We start from the raw sequence: 17,355 nt of genomic DNA, 5'->3' as shown, positions 1-17,355 counted from the left end.
CTATAATCAAAACCCTCTCTGCTAGAGCTAGAGCATGTTCAGAACTATAGCCTTTCTTTCACCTTTAACTACAGCAATCACTAAACCTTCATGCAGCATTTGGAAGAATGGTTCTGTGGTTTTATTTTCCCAAGAAACCTCAGATATCCACACGGAGGCAACTCTCCTTGAGGAAGGCAGCACTTCTTGAAGTCACCCTCAATGTGAATGTCAAAATAAAAAAGCATTTGAAGTAGAAAGTCTTCTTCGCAGCAGCTGCTATTGCTTTTTCCTCCCTCACAGAATACCTTTTGTCAGTTTCTTGTGGAAAGAGCCCCAGAAAACCCACTCTGTCATTTAATAGTCATGTGAAGATGACAGGGCTATGAATAGAGGCCATAGACAAAAAATTACAAAATAATTTTAAAGCCTCCCTCCAGCTTAAGCACTCTGGATGTAAGCATCTAAAACGTGAATGTACATAGATATGACACACAGAAAAAAATTTACTAACACTGTCAAGTAATTGATATCAAACTGAGGATCCATTATGCTTTTCATTAAAACATATAAAGTTACATTGGAAAAAAAAAGCAACCAACCCTAAAAATAACAAGGTAACTGCTCCAGGTGAACTAGACTGCTATAAAGTGTCCCGATGCTGCCAATGAGGGTTTTAAGGGATTCTGTATAACTGATGGCCCAAAGCTCTGACAACTCTGTGACCACAATGGTCCCAGTTAATCCTAACCAAGGGCCTGTTGTGCTGCACTGTGACTGTCACACAGAGGAATAAGGTCACAAAGTGTCATCTAGGACCCCTGCATTTAGAATGGGATTTCACAAGGAGAACATACAGCAACAAATACAGTGGGAAAGTTACTCACTTTCTTTCTTCCAGCAGCGCAATTTCTTTTTTCACCTCATGATACTCTTCTGCTATTTTGCAGTGTTGCTTGTACACCTGCATTGATTCCTTAGAGTCATGACATGGAGGCAGAGGCTTTACGAAAAGAAGAAGAAAAAAAAAAAACTGCTTTTGAATGCAATATTAGGAATAAACACGTGCTTCGAAAGACAGAATCGTCTGTTCATCTCTGGGAGAATATCTGAGAACGAAGTTGAATACTTTGAGAAAAGCTGCTATATTGAAAATAAAATGAGAATAAAAGGTGTGGAAAGTTATTGACTAAGCACCTTTTTTCATAGAAGCACTGCTTCTTCCAGCTCATTATTAAAATGGACAAGGCAGTCAATTGAGACACTAGAGCTGATTCTGCTAGATTCACAAGGAGTTATACTGGTAAAGCCAAGATCTCATGGTGTGTGTGACCAAGCAATACCTCAGTCTCTAAGCAGCCTGCTCAAGACTGTAGGCAGTTTCTCTGCATCTCTAGTTCCTGTAGAAGGGGATATACTTAGGTAGCAGTTATGAGAACATTGGCAAAGTGTGTCCAGTTTCCACAAGAGGAGCATGTGAGATTCAGAGTAGAAAGACGACAGGAATTAAAAAATCTGATAAAAAAATACATAGTGAAGTTATGTAAAAGCATTGTACCTCCTCACCTGTATAACTTATTATTATTAATAACAATACATTATTACAGAAAGATTTGTTGTTGTTGTTCCAGTGCATACTAAGTACAGCAGATTATATCTCCCTGTCCTAGGTCTCCTCATAAGAATTTCAACTAAGAACTTGAAAATGCAGTGTGGTTAAGTGTCAGTGTATTTTGTTCCTTAAAAGAGTACAGCTTAATTTGGGCCTCAAGCTTGGCTGTCACATCTTGACCACAGCACTTTCAGGAAGTGTATTATTTTTAAGTGATTAGCCATGAATCAATTGACTGTAAATGAAGTCCAAATAGCATGCTTGAGCCACCTGTTTGAAGCAAAAGGAAGCACTTAAAATAGTTCCTTCACTGACCAGTAAAGGAACATCCAATGGCCTTTCACGATATAAGCAGATTTTTACTTCTTGTCATTCTATTTTGGCTCTTATTTGTAGCGTAATATTCCTTCGAGTGCATTCTTAGAAAAAGACAAGCACAAGTCTCCAGACATTTCCTATCTATGATCTCGCAATCTTGTGTTGTAGCTAAACTGGAAATGCATATTTTATCAAACATAGTCAGAGATAAACATGAAAAATGTTCTTATCAAAGAGGCAGATTGTGTTGGCTTGAGATGTATACCAGTGCAAAAATGTCACCAATGTCTGGACCTCTGAAAGTATTTGCAGATGGTATGTAGTTCCGCATTGAAAATTTAAAACAGACAGTCATTTTCCATGTTCTAAATGTAAGAAATGCCACAGCAGAATAGTTTTCATGGCACAGTTCTGAGCTTGGAGAATTTGGGACCCCAGGGAAAGGGCAGTCCATTGCTTGGTGAATGCGGTCCTAGGAATGGGCTTTTAATTGCATTTCAATGTGGATGAGCAATAGCACCATTCATACAGTCACCCAAATAATAACCACAAATTTAACAGGACAGAATATAGAAGTCTCGGCGCTCTAATCCAAGAATGCAAGGGTGAGCCAAAGTAGCATCTCTGGTATCTACCAGAGATCAGCAAACAACAAATGCATCATAATAAAACAATCTTGAACAATACCCAGTGGGGGAAAGTCCCCAGAGTGATACTTCAAAGAGGAAGAAACCTGATTTGGCTTTCAAAATAGTTTCCGCAAAACTAGCTGGTTTAAATCAGTTTAAAAACTAAAACAACATTCGGTCTCTGTATTCCAGCTTCCCACTCAAAAGATATATTTAGAGAGTTAAAATTATCAAGTCATGCTGAGGCTTAATATCTAATTCCCACTTAGAACCAGTTGCTGGCTTTCAAACTCCTACCATTGTTTCCTCTTCAGTGCCATTTTTTTCTTACATTGATATTTTATCACTCAAAATAAACAGACAATAAAAGACACAGTTTACTGGAATTCTGTTCATACAGTTCTGTTTCAGCGTTGAAGGATGCTCTTACACACTAAATCAATAACTTTAGTTCTAATTGTGAAAAGATGCCTATTTGGTACATAAAAATTAAGGCAGCACATTTTACTTTAAAATGTAGATTTGATAACACTTTCATATGACTGGATATTTTGGTTTGCTCTTTGGGAAAAATGACATTTCTAAGAATGGTCTTGGAGATAATACCTACAGTTCCTATGAATAATTTCTGGGCTGTGGTACATAAAACTCAGGCTTTTGCATCATTACTTAGCAAGCAGCTGTACTGTAATCATAAGAGATGTAGAGGAGCAACACTCTGCTTTTTTGCTGCTCACTGTAAAAGACAAAGCAACACATAAGCACAGGGAAATTATTTTAGCCATGTCAAACAGCCTGCTTTTTGCCACAAACAAGGGTACAGGGAATTAATGTTCCAAAGGGGCACCTCTGAATTGGCTGAGATTTACTGTGCTGAAACATTTCCATAGAAAAGAAACGAATAACAGCAATGTAGCAGTTACTGGACTTGCCCGCAATCATCTAAACAAGACTGGGAGGAATGTGCGAAGATCTGAATCCAGCCCCGTGTTATCAGAATCAAATTCTGCAGTCCACGGGCATGTCATGTTGTTAGAGCAGCTCAGGTCCCCTGTCTCAGCCAAGGGTCTGCCCCAGAGCTTCCACAAGATTAGAAATTATTCTGTTCTTTCCAGTTCTGTTTTGCTGAAGATAAGTTTGCAGTTTTTTCATTACGCCAGCACTGGCTTTCATTCAAACGGTGCTCCTTTGTCCTGCCTATTCTACCCCTGTGATGTGCTTACAGAGAGCTCTCATTCACTTTCCAACCCTACACCCAAGCTGCACTCCTCTAATCCCTCCCAGACAAAGCTTTATCCTCTAGCTTGTCCTAGCAGTCTCTGCTCTCTGTTCCACCTCCAGTGCCTTTCTGAATGCCTGTGACCAGGCCACATGAAGCCTCACAGTGCCTACGCTGAGGGCAGTCCTCTGGCAGAGAACTGACTTCCTCATTCTAATCCATGAAGTCTGTAGGCTATTTTTTGGTAAGAGCTCTCTAGCTTCCATAGGTGACAAATGACAGAAGTCCTTTAAAAAGTTCAATTTACAGTAAGGTTTGGTTTTTTTTTTTGTTTTTTTTTTTTGCATTCTGATACTTCAGGAAGTATCTTGCCAGTCCATAATTAATATATATAAAAGCATACCTGCTACATAAGCAAAAAAACCTCCTGCCAAAGAAAGTTATATTTAATGGCAACAGTTGCTACTTTTAATCCCGCTTATTTCAGGCTTCAGTGTCATCCACCCTCATTTTCCTGCGTTGGCAAAATATGTGCACACAGCATCTCTGATTTGGTTTTCAAAGCTATTACAAAAACTATAGCTCACACTAATACTGATGGTCTTATCCTGCCATCCCTAATTTTCAACAAGGTCTGATTTTGCTTGTATTTTATGGAATGACCCACCTTGACAAACTTTCTACAGAACTCAGCAAACAGACACTAAGAGATCCTACTATAGGCTATTCTGTTACTGCACATAGGTGCATACATCTGTACTGGACATCTGCAATGTCTATTTAGGTTTTCATTTCAAATGCAGATACAAAAGGCATTGAAAGATGATATGTAAGGATAGTTCGTGAAAAGACAGTTAAGAATTCGAGCTTTCTGCCTCAGACAGACTGCTCTAATTACCTTTGCTGAGCAATTGTTTAATTTAGTTTTGTGCATTTTTACCATGATTTTTTCACTTTACAAACTACATTTTCTTCCTTGCCAAATGAATATCAGCATTCTAAAGTCACAGAAGTTCACAGCCAAGTGAGTAGTCCATGGTGTCAATATAGTATTCAGAAACTTTAAAAATCCATTTTTTTATGCATTCATCTTTGTTTGTATTTAGTTTCTTGTTGTTGTAGGTTCTTGAGAAAGAAATCAAGACTTGTTTCTGGGAGGTTTAAGGAAAAAGATTGTGTCATGCATTTTTACCAGCTGAGCATGCAGACTCAACCAGAAGGCAATCTCTAGCCCAGGTCTGGAGTGCTGTAGAGCTGGTAAAGCAAACCCAGCTAAACCATTCTGGAAAAAAACAGAAAGCCCAATGACAACATTTTGCATGTGGCCCATTTTCATTAAACGGCCTTGTACTTTCATGTGATAGCTGGACATTGCAGTTCCTTTTTGGTAGCAACTGCAACTCTCCAAGCAATTTCAGACAGCTAGTCTAGGATATATCCAGTCTACTCTACTTTTACTACAGAAATAAGCAGCTCCATTTCTTTCAAACAATTCAGGTCAGCTGGATGGAAGCAACTGAGAGTTCTGCTTTTGTTGCCTCAAAGATTTTCTACACTTTTCCAATCACAGACAAAATAAACATGGTTTCTGATAAACGCTTGTGTCACATCCAAACTGTCCTTTTCACAACATTTTCCTCGCTTCTTTTGTATAGGCATTTCCTTCTAAAGCATGACAAACTACCCCTTGACTTAACAAGCTGATATTAAGAACATTTGGAGTCTTATCTCTGCCACGGGAAATTTTATGGTCATTCAACTCTACTGGATTTCAGGAGATTTGTCATACAAAATACGATACAAATGCTTGTCTCAAGCTCATGATTTCATGAAGGATAAAGAGCTGCAGAGAATTTTGTGTATCTGTATGGGATTCGTCTTCCCTATTTAGAATCAAACACCCAGATGGAATAAAGGGTTTCTTGGAGAAGATGAAGATGAACCACAGGAAATGCTGGAGCAGGACAGACAGCAGACAGGGCCTAGCAATTTAAGTTTTTACTACCAGATACATTCATCTACATTCTGTGACCAGAGCAACAAGGCCTTGCGTGCTGCTGTAGATGTCTAAATCGATTCAAAACCAGTAGTGAAATGTTTGTCAGAGAGGCCACGACCACCGTGCTGTTGATGAAGGCCTGGTTTAGCTCTGACACAAGGCAAAACATTTCCCAGCAACAAACCAACAAATGCGGCAAGCATAGCCTCCATTCACCTTTGACTACACTGCTTGTACAGTGCAGGGAAGAACACAAACCCCAAGCCAAAATAAGCAAGAGCTTTATGATCAAAGTGTTGCTTTTCAGTGGGAAGACAATACATTCCAATACTGCAAACAAAGGACGGCCAAATTAAGAACTTATTAATACGAGTTTTGTTTCATTTTAGCATATAAGGAACTTCTTTATATATTTTATTATAATAACGAAACTCCAAAAAAGACTACTTTTTTCTTGTCTATAAATTGCTCTGTTCTCATATATAGAGCTACCGTGTCTGATTGGCCATACATAATACTTCTTTTTTTTTTTTTTTTTTTTTTTAAGGGCGAGGAAACAAGAACAAAACTTTTGAGTTAGAGAACTGGTACCGTTTTCTTACATGTTACTTCTTGAAATATTTTCATCTCACGTGAGTGGAAAAAGTACCATTCAGAAAGGTAATTGGAGAAGGTAACATTTTTGTCTGAACATCCCTAGTTGATCTGAACACTGGACTGACCATTTTTATTCTTCAGAAAGCAGCTCTGACTTTCAACTAGCTTCTCCTCCAGTAAGAGTTCTTACGGAGCATTAAGTATTTGCAGTTGGCCTCCTAGAAATACCCTTCCTCCAGCCAATCCTACCTCCACCTCTGCATAGCTGGCAGCAGTGCTTGGACAGCAGGCACGATCACCCTGCCAGGGGTGGCCACACTGAACTCTGCCCTGCCATCTGACACCAGTGCCCAGGCAGGAGGCATGGCAGGACTGTGGGAGGAAAAGTGGGAACACTAGGTAATTCTGCTCAAACAGCCAACATGACTGCCAGCGACAAAGATAGAAAGGCAAGGGCTTGAAGCCCAAAAGAGAGGTGCAAATTGCTTGGTACTCAGGCTGTGGTCTGCTGCCTGCATGCATAAAATACTAAGGCACTGATTTTCCAAGTGGCTCGGTGAACTTACATATCTTTCAAGCTGCTTTCAAAATCTAACCCGAAGATCAGTTAATTTGGGCTTTTCTTTTTAAAGGTTTCAAGGTCTCTCCAGTTTTCAAAAGTACACAGACAGACTCATTTTTTTTTTTTCCTTTTTTAAAAAGTTCCTAGTGTTGTATAGACACCTACCCTGCATATATAGTCTTTTTCTTTAAATAAAATACTAATGCTTTTGACTGTATTCACAGCATGGTGATGAAAATCTTGTGGCTCTATATGTGATGTTTTTATTATACAAATATGTACCAACATTCTTACAAACTCAAGTATTTCAGGCAGCTACGCCATGGTTGATTAAAGGGCTTGCTGAGATGTGTGCTGATTTATACTAGCTAACTGTGGGATACAGAAAAGCACAGATAGGGTGACAAAGGACACCACCATTCACTAATTCAGTACTTCTGCAGGTCACGGTGAAGTCCATGTGGTTACAGTTTGCTTCTGCAGTATGGGAACTACCTGTTTCAGTGCTGGCAAGGTTCCATTAATTGAAATTGCAAACATATGCTCTTCAGGGCAGACATACCCTGTGCAAATTGGATCACACTAACTGAAAAATGTAACTAATAAGAATAGTAACTAGGTTCATTATAACTTTATTACACTCAGTATTAGTTTGGAATTTTAAAGCAATCTAAACCTATTTACATTAAATGTTTATAGCTTTGTGATCTACATTGATGAAAGCAAGGAAAGTAAGGTATGTGTTGCTAAAGCTGAATGTACAGTCACCTATACATAGCTCAGAACCCCATGATAACTAGCTGCTACCAGTTCAGCAGTAAGACATCTAAATATAAATATGCACATAAGCTTGAAAAGCTAGTGGGTGAAGCAGTACCATTAACTTTATAATACTGAGTGCTTAGATCAGATATTCCTCTTAAGGCATTGTTTGAATTACCTCTGATTTATCCCTAAAAACAGTTAATAAAGGATAATAAGAAGAATACAACCTGAATCAAAGCCTTCAATAGTTCTTTGAACTTGCTGTCATCTTGAAATCATGAGGGCAAGGGAAGTTTCTTTTGAAAACAAATGTTAGTTACTTAGCAGACCAAGAGGATGCACTTTGTGGTATTGCTGCAGAGTGTCCTTAGAAAACTTTCAGTAAAGAAGTATTATTTATCCAACACACTTGAATGCTTCCAGTCTATTTCAGCCTTTCATAAAATTACACATTTAGAACACATTACTTACTCCAGAAATGGGCCGTAAAAATCCTAATAAAAAATAATAACCTGGCCTTTAAAGTACCTGCATCTAACACTAGTAATTTTGTTTTTAGGTACCAACAGCAGTAATGACAATCATACTTTGCTGTTTTAGAGCAGTCTCCACTTACTGATTTCATTGCTCTTTAACTTTCTTTACAAGGAATTTAAAAGTTATTAACCTCACTCCACAGATCAACAGAGGGATGAGGCAACTTATCCACGATCACACAGTGTGCCACTGACCGAAAAATAAAAGCAGGTCATTGACTTTCTATCCAATGTATCTGCCACAAAACAATACAGATTTTCTGAAATGGAGTTCTTCTGAGGGAAGAAAAAGTTCAGTTGTCTCTGCTGCCCTTTTCAGCTCAGACTGTAAGGTGCTATTCATTCATTTAATCTTTCCTAGTTATGCCCAAGCAACCTGTCGCTATTCCCAGGATTAGAGGGACAGAACAAGAAGAGTCTCTGTCATCCTCCATTCCTTCCTCAGTCATCCTTTTGATGAGAGCAGCAGGAGAGAAAATTCAGTCCTTTAAGTCAGCAGCCCTCCAGTGTTGTCTCACTCATTGATGGGGACAGGAAGGATGACATCATTGGACAACACGGTCTGCTAATGCCTTTCTCAATTTACACTCAGGAAACAACTGCCTTCATATTGAAATATCAGAGGAAGTCTAAATGCTCCTGGGAAACAGATGATCTAAAGTAGCTTACAAAGGCCAACAAACACTCCAGAACTGCCAGAGAGGAAAAGGAAATAATCCCTGGACACGGAGCTGGCCCTGCGCCTGGCAGACCATGGAGCTGCCATCAATTGCTGTCTGATTGCCCAGCAATCAGGGCTCCACTGACATCATACATCAGAGTGGACACAAAGGAGTTCACCTCTTCGGTCTTTTACTACCTGCAGACATCTTCCAGGGCAACTGTGTAGCTTGCTGGCCATGCAGTATAAATTCAGTAGTTTTGACAACTGGCCTTTATTACCCAAGAATTGAGATGGGATGGCACTGCAGAATGCACCTTTGTGTTCTCCTTGGGATGCTTCAGAGAAAGCTGATCACCAGCCTTAGCATACTGTGTGCATCCATGGCTCATTTCCTTTCCCATCAAAATCACAAAAACTCCCCCCATTGCTGTGCAGTGGTACATGCTGTGTTTTGTGAAGGAATTGCAAAAAATAGAACAACAACAACATAAAAGCATATGAGACTATTAAAACAGTTATTTCCCTGCAATTGAATTAAAGACGCTGAATCGCTTTTCTGCAGATCTTAAAAAGACAGTTTATTCCTCTATGGAAATATACAGTCTGATTAAATGTTCATAGTTTAGAGAAGCACCACTGAAAACTTTCATCTTAGTGTAACATCCAGAGTCTTTTAACAAAACAAATCTAGTCAGTGTGTAGTAGAACTGCAGTCAAAAAAGAAAAGGTTTACCTGTAGCTGCTGATCTAGTTCTGGAAATGCCAAAGGGAAGGAGTTTTCAGGAGCATCATCATCTAGAAAGTACAGATGACATTAAAAGCCAGTATCAACCAATAAGCAGCATTTCAAATGATCTGTTCAAAGTAGTTCTAAATTGCATATATTCACAAACATCTCCATGTATATGCTTATCTTTCTATACTTGAGATAGTGGATTCTTTGATAGTATCAGTGGGTGGGAAATAAGGAAATGTTTGGGTTCTAGAAAAACAGAAACCCTATTTTGTTGTGTTGTAATCAGGAAACAAAACAAAACCAGTTACAGAAGAACAGTAAGACAATTTAAGAACAATACATTGAAACAATCTTAGTCCCTTAGCTATCAATTGTAGTGCACAATAAAGAACCTTCCATAAACAGGATCCTTACTGTGAAAGAGTTCATCACTGGAATGAAAGGGAAGATACCTTCCCTATCACAGTATGATGACTTACCAGGGCTAAAACAACAATAATAGAAACCTTTTCTCCCACCATCCAAAGACATCAGTGTGAACAAGAAAATAAAACTGTCACACCAGTAAATAGAAGATAGTTACCAACACAGATATGACTAAAGTGAGGAAGCGCCACAAACTTCTCCATACTGTAAAGAAATGTCATTACATTAACCTGTGTATTGTAATCCTTCCCTACTAGAGTTAGTTCATTCATGACAATGAGCTGAACTTTGTTTTTATTTATTTCTTTATTTTTAGTACAGGCTTCACGCAAAGGTGGGACAGAGTGTGCCAGTTGCGTCAGTGCTGTGGTGTGGACACCTGCCCACTAGTAGCTGGACTGAGATCAGAAATATGAATCATACTACGTAGTGTCACAGCTAGCCACCGCAATATTTCTTTCTCAGTGACTTTCACACTATCAGTTTTGCATTGGATTGTGATGACGGTTTATGTATCTTACTACAGGTTATGGGAGGTGAAGAGAAGGTTACTATTAGCCAACTTACAGAGTCGGTTATTTGCAATGTGTCAATATAAAACAAGGACGGCTCTCACTGGAGAAAACTGCTATCATAGGTCAGATCCTGTAAACTGCTTTATGCTGACAAACCTGCACACCACAAATCCCCAAAGGAATTTAAAGAACTATATGTCCAAACAGGTTTGAATTATTTTTTCCAATACTGTTATCTCTTTATCCTGCCATCAGTGGTCATACAATAAAGTAGGCTGAGGAAGCAAGTAAACTAACCCTCTATACCCAATGAAGAAACATACTGGCTAACAGACAGACAGAACGTTACTTTTAACTACCTCGGCCTGAGATGGACACCGCTAGGAAGGAATGCCCAGAGGAGGGCAGGGAAGAAAAATACAGCGATGCAGAAAGGAAAAGCAAACATTTATGAACCTCTGCACGAAACAAAGCAAAGAAGTATACTTTGATGGGGTAGGTGTCTTCCTCATAAAGTCACACCCACACACACAACTTCCATTTGTGCACCATGTCCCATATGTGCCTGTTATACAGAATATTTAAATGGCTTTTATTTCAGAGTTGTATCCTGATGATATGCAAGTGTTTATCTTTAATTTTCTGTTGCTTTCTTTCACAATATTTAAAAATAGACCAATACTCTAAAAGAAGAAAGATGAATCATATGACAGAGCTAAAAGGAAGGACAGAATAGGACTCAGTCAGACGAGGGGTACAGCTGCTCTACAGATATTTGGCCGAATAGCTGTTGAATATTCTGACAGAGATACTGGTCCAGAGGAATGGTCCTATTTGTTTTGACAATTCCAGTAGTACAGCTTCAGTACAGTAGCAGTAAGGAGGGAACTCACACAATTTTATCTTAAGGAAAATCAAACAAAAAGTCACCTCAGAAGAAGAGACATCAGCCAAAAAATACTTTTTCACTGAATCAGATATTAATAAGAAAAAAAATAATGTTGTAGAATAATAGAAAATATTTTGGATTGCCCTCAGGAAAAGAAACAAACAAATGGTAAATAAGGTTTGAAAATATTTTAGAAAGGATTGAAGGAGAGAAATTAGTGTAGAGGAAATCCTTTCAATAAGCAGATGTTCCGTACTTATTTTCTGAACTCAAGTGACTGAGTCAATGGTACTAAAAATGGAACATATTGGTATCCTAACCATTAAGGCATACCATAGTACATTTTATAATGGGCCTGCCCTAGCATCTATTGAACAGCTGCTAGGGTTTTTTTTAGTTATGCTAGTTTAAGACTTGTTTAAATCATCCTCTCAATGATGCTCACCACAGCAGATAAGCTGGGGACTTTGGTGGCTTGAGATTTTTCTGAGTTCCTAATTCTCTTGGGCTCCTATCAAAATTTTCAGCTTAAGTGTTTAGCCCACAAAACCAAACAGATATCTCCACAGCTAACTGCAAGCTCGTTTTCCACAAAAACAACAACAACAAAAAATTCCCCATAGCTTCCAGTGAAATTAATTACTTCTTCAGGTTGGTCTGTATTTCACTGTTGCCAAAGTAACAGCCACAACAACAAAAATTACTTGGTAAAAATAAAAACACATTCAGATTTCACAAAAGAGGAAAGCAAGTAACAGCCATTATTCACTTCATAAGATTCTTTTAAGGATATGCACTGAAAATCAAGAAGCAAGAAACCCTTGCAGTTTCTTCTAAAATAATTACTACTGCCTCAGTGCACAGGGGAACAGACTAAATCACATTCCTTTTGCTTTCCATTCAGTTGAGCTCAGACAAAGCATCAAAGCCAACTCTGACCATTCCTATAGCAAAGCCAGTAACGTAATAAATGAATGGCTAAGCTGCTCAACCTCTGTTGTCCAGGTGAGCTCTTGTCTCCCTGCTGATCACATCTATTCATATAAAGGTGATGATGGATTTATTATAATGGCACAGAGATTCACTCAAGCAATCGGATTTAGAAAGCTGAACTATATTAAGACTGACTTTCTTTGCACAAAAGGTGTATTACCTATTAGTGATGCATTCAGTCCCCCAACATACACTTAAATGCACAACACACACATACAAATGTGCATTTAAGAACAAATCACACTTTCTGGAAAGCTTATTTAACCATGTTTTGGCCTTCTGGAAATTTCAATACCACAGACTTCCATGGTTTAGTCTGATAAGTAAAATCCCTCACATTCTACTGTCTGACTGACAAAATGCTTGTTACAATGAAGAGTAACACTCCTGTCTCTTCCTATATAGGGATAACTTTGGGATATATATATGTATATGTATTGGGATATGGGTGACATTTGATGAATAAGTACTTAAAGAACAACATCTGATTTGTTTGCAGCATGAACTCACAAATTACAGTATCTCTGGGATCTTCACAGGGATAGCCAGAAATAGAACATAAACACTTAAATGTGTTAAAAGCACATTAAGGTTGCTAAATCAAGCACTCAAAATTTAGGAAATGCCAATCACAACTCTGCTTCCTCGAGTAACTGAGTTATGATCCAGCCTTTAATTATACAATCAGATACTAATTTTCTCTCCTACATGTGTGGGCAAGTGCATTCAGATCTCTTCCTCCTAAATTAAAGAATTAAATTGGTAACATAAGCAGGCTGTTATCCTGTAAGTGGATCAGTCCTTGCACAGGAAAAGTTCTCAAACCTGACTGCAACTGACAGTTGGACACCACTGGAAAACTGTGTTACAGGGGGTCCAGCCTTGGCCCTTGAGGGCAGTGAGGCCCAGTAGCTACAGTGCTGGTTACTGACAGATGAGCACAGACTGATTGGGTTCATCCTGGAAGGCTGTGTGGCTAAGTGACTGGGACTTGGCACCACTGTGTGAAACTCCCTGGGTTCTATTCACAGTCCTGCCCAAAGCGACCTTACGCAACCCCTCAGTTACCTCACGCATAAAATAGTGAGGAATGGTCACTGCCTGACCCAGGAATAGGCTATGAAGGCTTGCTCAATAATAAGAGTTGCAGAGCTCCCAAAAATAGCACAGCCCATAACACAAGAGGTAAGAGCAAAACCCTCCTACTCAGTATACCTTCAACTGAAGCCTAAAGTGTCCTATGAGGAATGTACGGCCTCTGTCCCATTGAGGGTATCTCACGTAGGCTCCTAAGTTCCCCAAAATACAACAAGTAGGTACTTCCTATCCTAATACGGTCTTGCACATAGGGTTTATTAAACATTTGGGGCTGCAAAGACATGCACGAGCCCAAACTAAAAAGTGAATGTGGTGCAGTCTTCTTATGTTGTTGCCCTCCAATAATTTCTTATTTATATCACAAAAATGCCCATAAAACAAAACAGTCTTACCAAATCAACTATAAAAGCAAAAGAAATTATTTATGGTCACTAGCAAAACAAAGGCAAAAAGATGAATAAAATAAGTCATTTGCTATGCTAGCACAAACACTGTGTCTTTCCACTGTCTGTCAGTTTTATTAAAAGAGGTATATTTTGCCTTTGTTATTGGTGATTTTTTTCCCAGAGAGTGCTATCAGATGTAGAGCAGTAATTTATGACCACATCGCTACCAGAATTCTTCTGTTAGATTCAAGCTTTTATTCTGGAAGGGAAATTAAAGATATATTTACCTACACAGTTTTTGTAGAACTACCTTACAATACATATCCAGTACACTACACTTAAGAATGTTCCTGTTTTAATGATATGATCAGTAAATAAGATTTAATGACATAAATTAGGATATACTGAATTTCATTGGTTTAAATAAATTGTTGTTGATAAATTAAAATGAACTTTCTTTTTGGGGCCACTTACTTAAATTTTGGAACATCGTATTCAGTTTAACTTGTATAAGTTTCTCAATTGATATAAGATAGACTGATACTACATGTCTCCAATCTGTTAATTTAAAACAGTACCTTAAATCAAACTGTTGCAATATGGTGTGCAGGCATACTCTGGGAAACCTACATTTGATGCCAGCTTAGTGAACTTGAATAAAAGAGCCAAACATAGATATCTATATATACAGTAATAAGTGATACACAATAAAACTGTCATCTTATATAGCACCCAAATCAGCTGCTGCTCTTGGGACTTTTAAGGAACTGGTTTGCCAACACTCATATTAACATGTTGCACAAAGCAGAAAGCAAGGTGTTGACTGACAAATAATATAACACAATTAAGTTATTTCTTGTGTACTCAAGATAGGCAAGCTCCCGTCTTGTAGGTCAGTTAACACAAAGTAATCTCTTCTCATGAGATGAGAGCAGTTTCTCCTTTCACTGCTCCTCACACCCAGAGCTTGGTTACAATCCTAGCCAGTGAGATAATCACCACCCAGAAGAAACATTCCATTTCCCCTTTTTATATCTAGTTATGCTGCAAGTTCCTCCAAGTAAGCTGTGGTACAGCCCCTGGAAGGATAATACATCATTACTTGGTGAAACCTATCACTCTGTCTTTCAAATGAGATAAAACTCAAGGAAAAGTTTAAGTCAGGGAGATTCTGTCACAACTTAGTCTTGGTGAAGGATTTCCTGTACGTAACCATCTCATCTTAAAAAATGTGCTACATGGTTCTTTATACTATCTTGATCTGACTATGGTTTATTGTGAGTTTGGAAACCTTACAAAAGTTTCTTAGCTTTGCCTTCTTTGAATATATTAAACTTAATAGTATTTAAGAACAGTAAATGTAATAATATTTATAACGTAAAAGGTAATAATATTTATATGTTACCTCTAAAAGAAGGAGTAGAAATCTTGTGATGTAGTAAAACAGGGTTGTCAGTTTAGACCTCTTACTAGCCCCCAAGAAGGTGTCATGCAGAGAAATATATGGCACTCACTTTACTGGTTGCTATTTAGTTTTATCCCTACACTAAGATTGTGGATTGCATATTGCTGGAACACTTGTCTATATGTAATAAATGACTCAAAACTATGGAAAGTTTTAACAGAATGTAACAGAAAAATATTACCTTTCTGCAACTGAGATTCCTTCTGTAAATGTTAAGAGAGGCTGAAATTGTTAGCAGGATAGAGAAGTAAAAAATAAATATGATGCAATGTTAAGGAAGCTAGGCTTCCTGCCTTTCATGTCCCTCTTCTTCCAAGCTATTCACAACCTTGTTATTTCCTATTGCCGTCTCCTGTCACAAACCACTCTACCCTCTTTGATTTTCCCATGGTCTCAGCTTTCCCTGACTTGCTTTCAGTGTCTCCCATAAGCATTCTCTGTCCGTAATTCATAAGATCACTCCCCTTTCTTTTCAGTCTTTCTCCAAGACCTAGATTTGACAAAAATCTTGTAAGACATGTACCATGCCACTATATCTTCAGGGGTGAGAAGGACTCATTATTACTTTCTGTAATAAAAGTGTAATTAGCATGTCACTGTCATTTATGAAAAGAGGGCACATAGACAGCCACATCTATTTCCTTATATTTCTTCTCCCAATCTTTGTGGGTTACTCATCTTTATAAACTGCAAGTTATGTGCAGTAATAGAAATGTTTGTTTTGAAATCTTCTTGCATAAGGGATGATATTTTATTTCAGACTTATCACTGTAAAATGGTATTATGCAATAATTAGCTAGGGGATATAAAGTATATTCTACAATATTTTTTAAAATGAGAAAATGATATCCAAGCTAATACTATTCTCAGAAAGCTCAGGAAGAGACCTCACATATTATCCTGTCCCATAAGGCACTCGTCAGCAATGGGTTTCAGTTATCCTTATCAGAGATCCTTAGATTTCACACCATCAACAAATCTCAGACAGTGACTCACCTTTATCAACAGCTCAGTCAACTTTATTTAAGATGCTTCCTAGCTTCCATTTTACATTGTCACACCCTGATTTTTTATTGCGTTTCAACGGCTCTCCAAATCCTAACAGTATTTAAGATACAAACTAAGAATATTTATTTATTCTAAAGTCCAAAGGAGCCACTTACAGACAGAGCATATCTGAAGAAATTAATGCTCAGTCAGCACTAGCTGACAGGATAAACATCAACAAAATTTCTGCTGCTTTCTCAGAGAACATGCCATGTGGGGCATCCGTTTCCTGAAACCTTTCACCAGGCTGGGCACGTGTGGCACTTTCCAACCTTCCTGTTGAAGGGAAAGTCTCTTCCTGTTCTACCCTCACTGGCAGTACAAAATGTCCCTTTTCTTTTATTATTTTAAAATTGCCCGAAAATCAAGCATACTGTAAACACAAATAATTTTGATAGTTAATTAAAATCTTAAGTCTATCTTCCTCAAACCACTGGGAAGAAAATATGTATATATATATATACACACATATGTATATATATATATGTATGTATATATATATATATGAAGTTTATGTATATACATACATAAATTGTCAGTCAAACACCCTAGTCTAATGAAATTATTAACAGAAACATTAAAAGCCACTGGTCAAGAAAACTGATCAGACACTATCACTCAGGAAGAAAATCCAGCCATAACTCTGAACTTCATTTGATACTGTAGACACTCATAAAAACATGTAAAAAATTAAAGCAATTGCTTCCTTGTGGTTTAATCTGTAAATTAAATTGTACCTGGGGATTCATCCAGGCTGAAGGCAATTCTTACTGGCTTATCAGCAGGTACCCTGGCGGTGGTGATCATGTGGGCACTTGAGCCAATGCTTTTACTTGTTTGTTCCAGCTGCAATAATATAAACAATACATTTATTACAGAGCATATGATTTTACTCATTAAATTCAGTAAATGAGTTTTAA

General features: G+C 38.0%; 1 protein-coding gene across 6 annotated transcripts in view; it reads right to left on the bottom strand.

Moving 5' to 3' along the window:
- MAP3K7CL (MAP3K7 C-terminal like) overlaps window positions 1-17,355 on the bottom strand; it is a 39,997-nt gene that overhangs the window by 8,556 nt on the left and 14,086 nt on the right. For 5 of the 6 annotated variants that reach the window (XM_015881002.2, XM_015881013.2, XM_015881023.2 and 2 more), the window contains 3 exons: window positions 17,173-17,281; window positions 9,614-9,675; window positions 867-982 (listed from right to left, as the gene is read on the bottom strand). In XM_015881002.2, the coding sequence (XP_015736488.1) occupies window positions 867-982; window positions 9,614-9,675; window positions 17,173-17,281 (287 nt within the window). The remainder of the gene's footprint in view (window positions 1-866; window positions 983-9,613; window positions 9,676-17,172; window positions 17,282-17,355) is intronic. The other variant, XM_015881052.2, reaches the window with a different exon arrangement.

The sequence above is a fragment of the Coturnix japonica genome, chromosome 1, assembly GCF_001577835.2.
Source record: "Coturnix japonica isolate 7356 chromosome 1, Coturnix japonica 2.1, whole genome shotgun sequence".
NCBI lineage: Eukaryota > Metazoa > Chordata > Aves > Galliformes > Phasianidae > Coturnix > Coturnix japonica.
The sequence above is the reverse complement of the archived record's forward strand: the minus strand, read 5'-3'. Positions and strand labels throughout refer to the sequence as shown.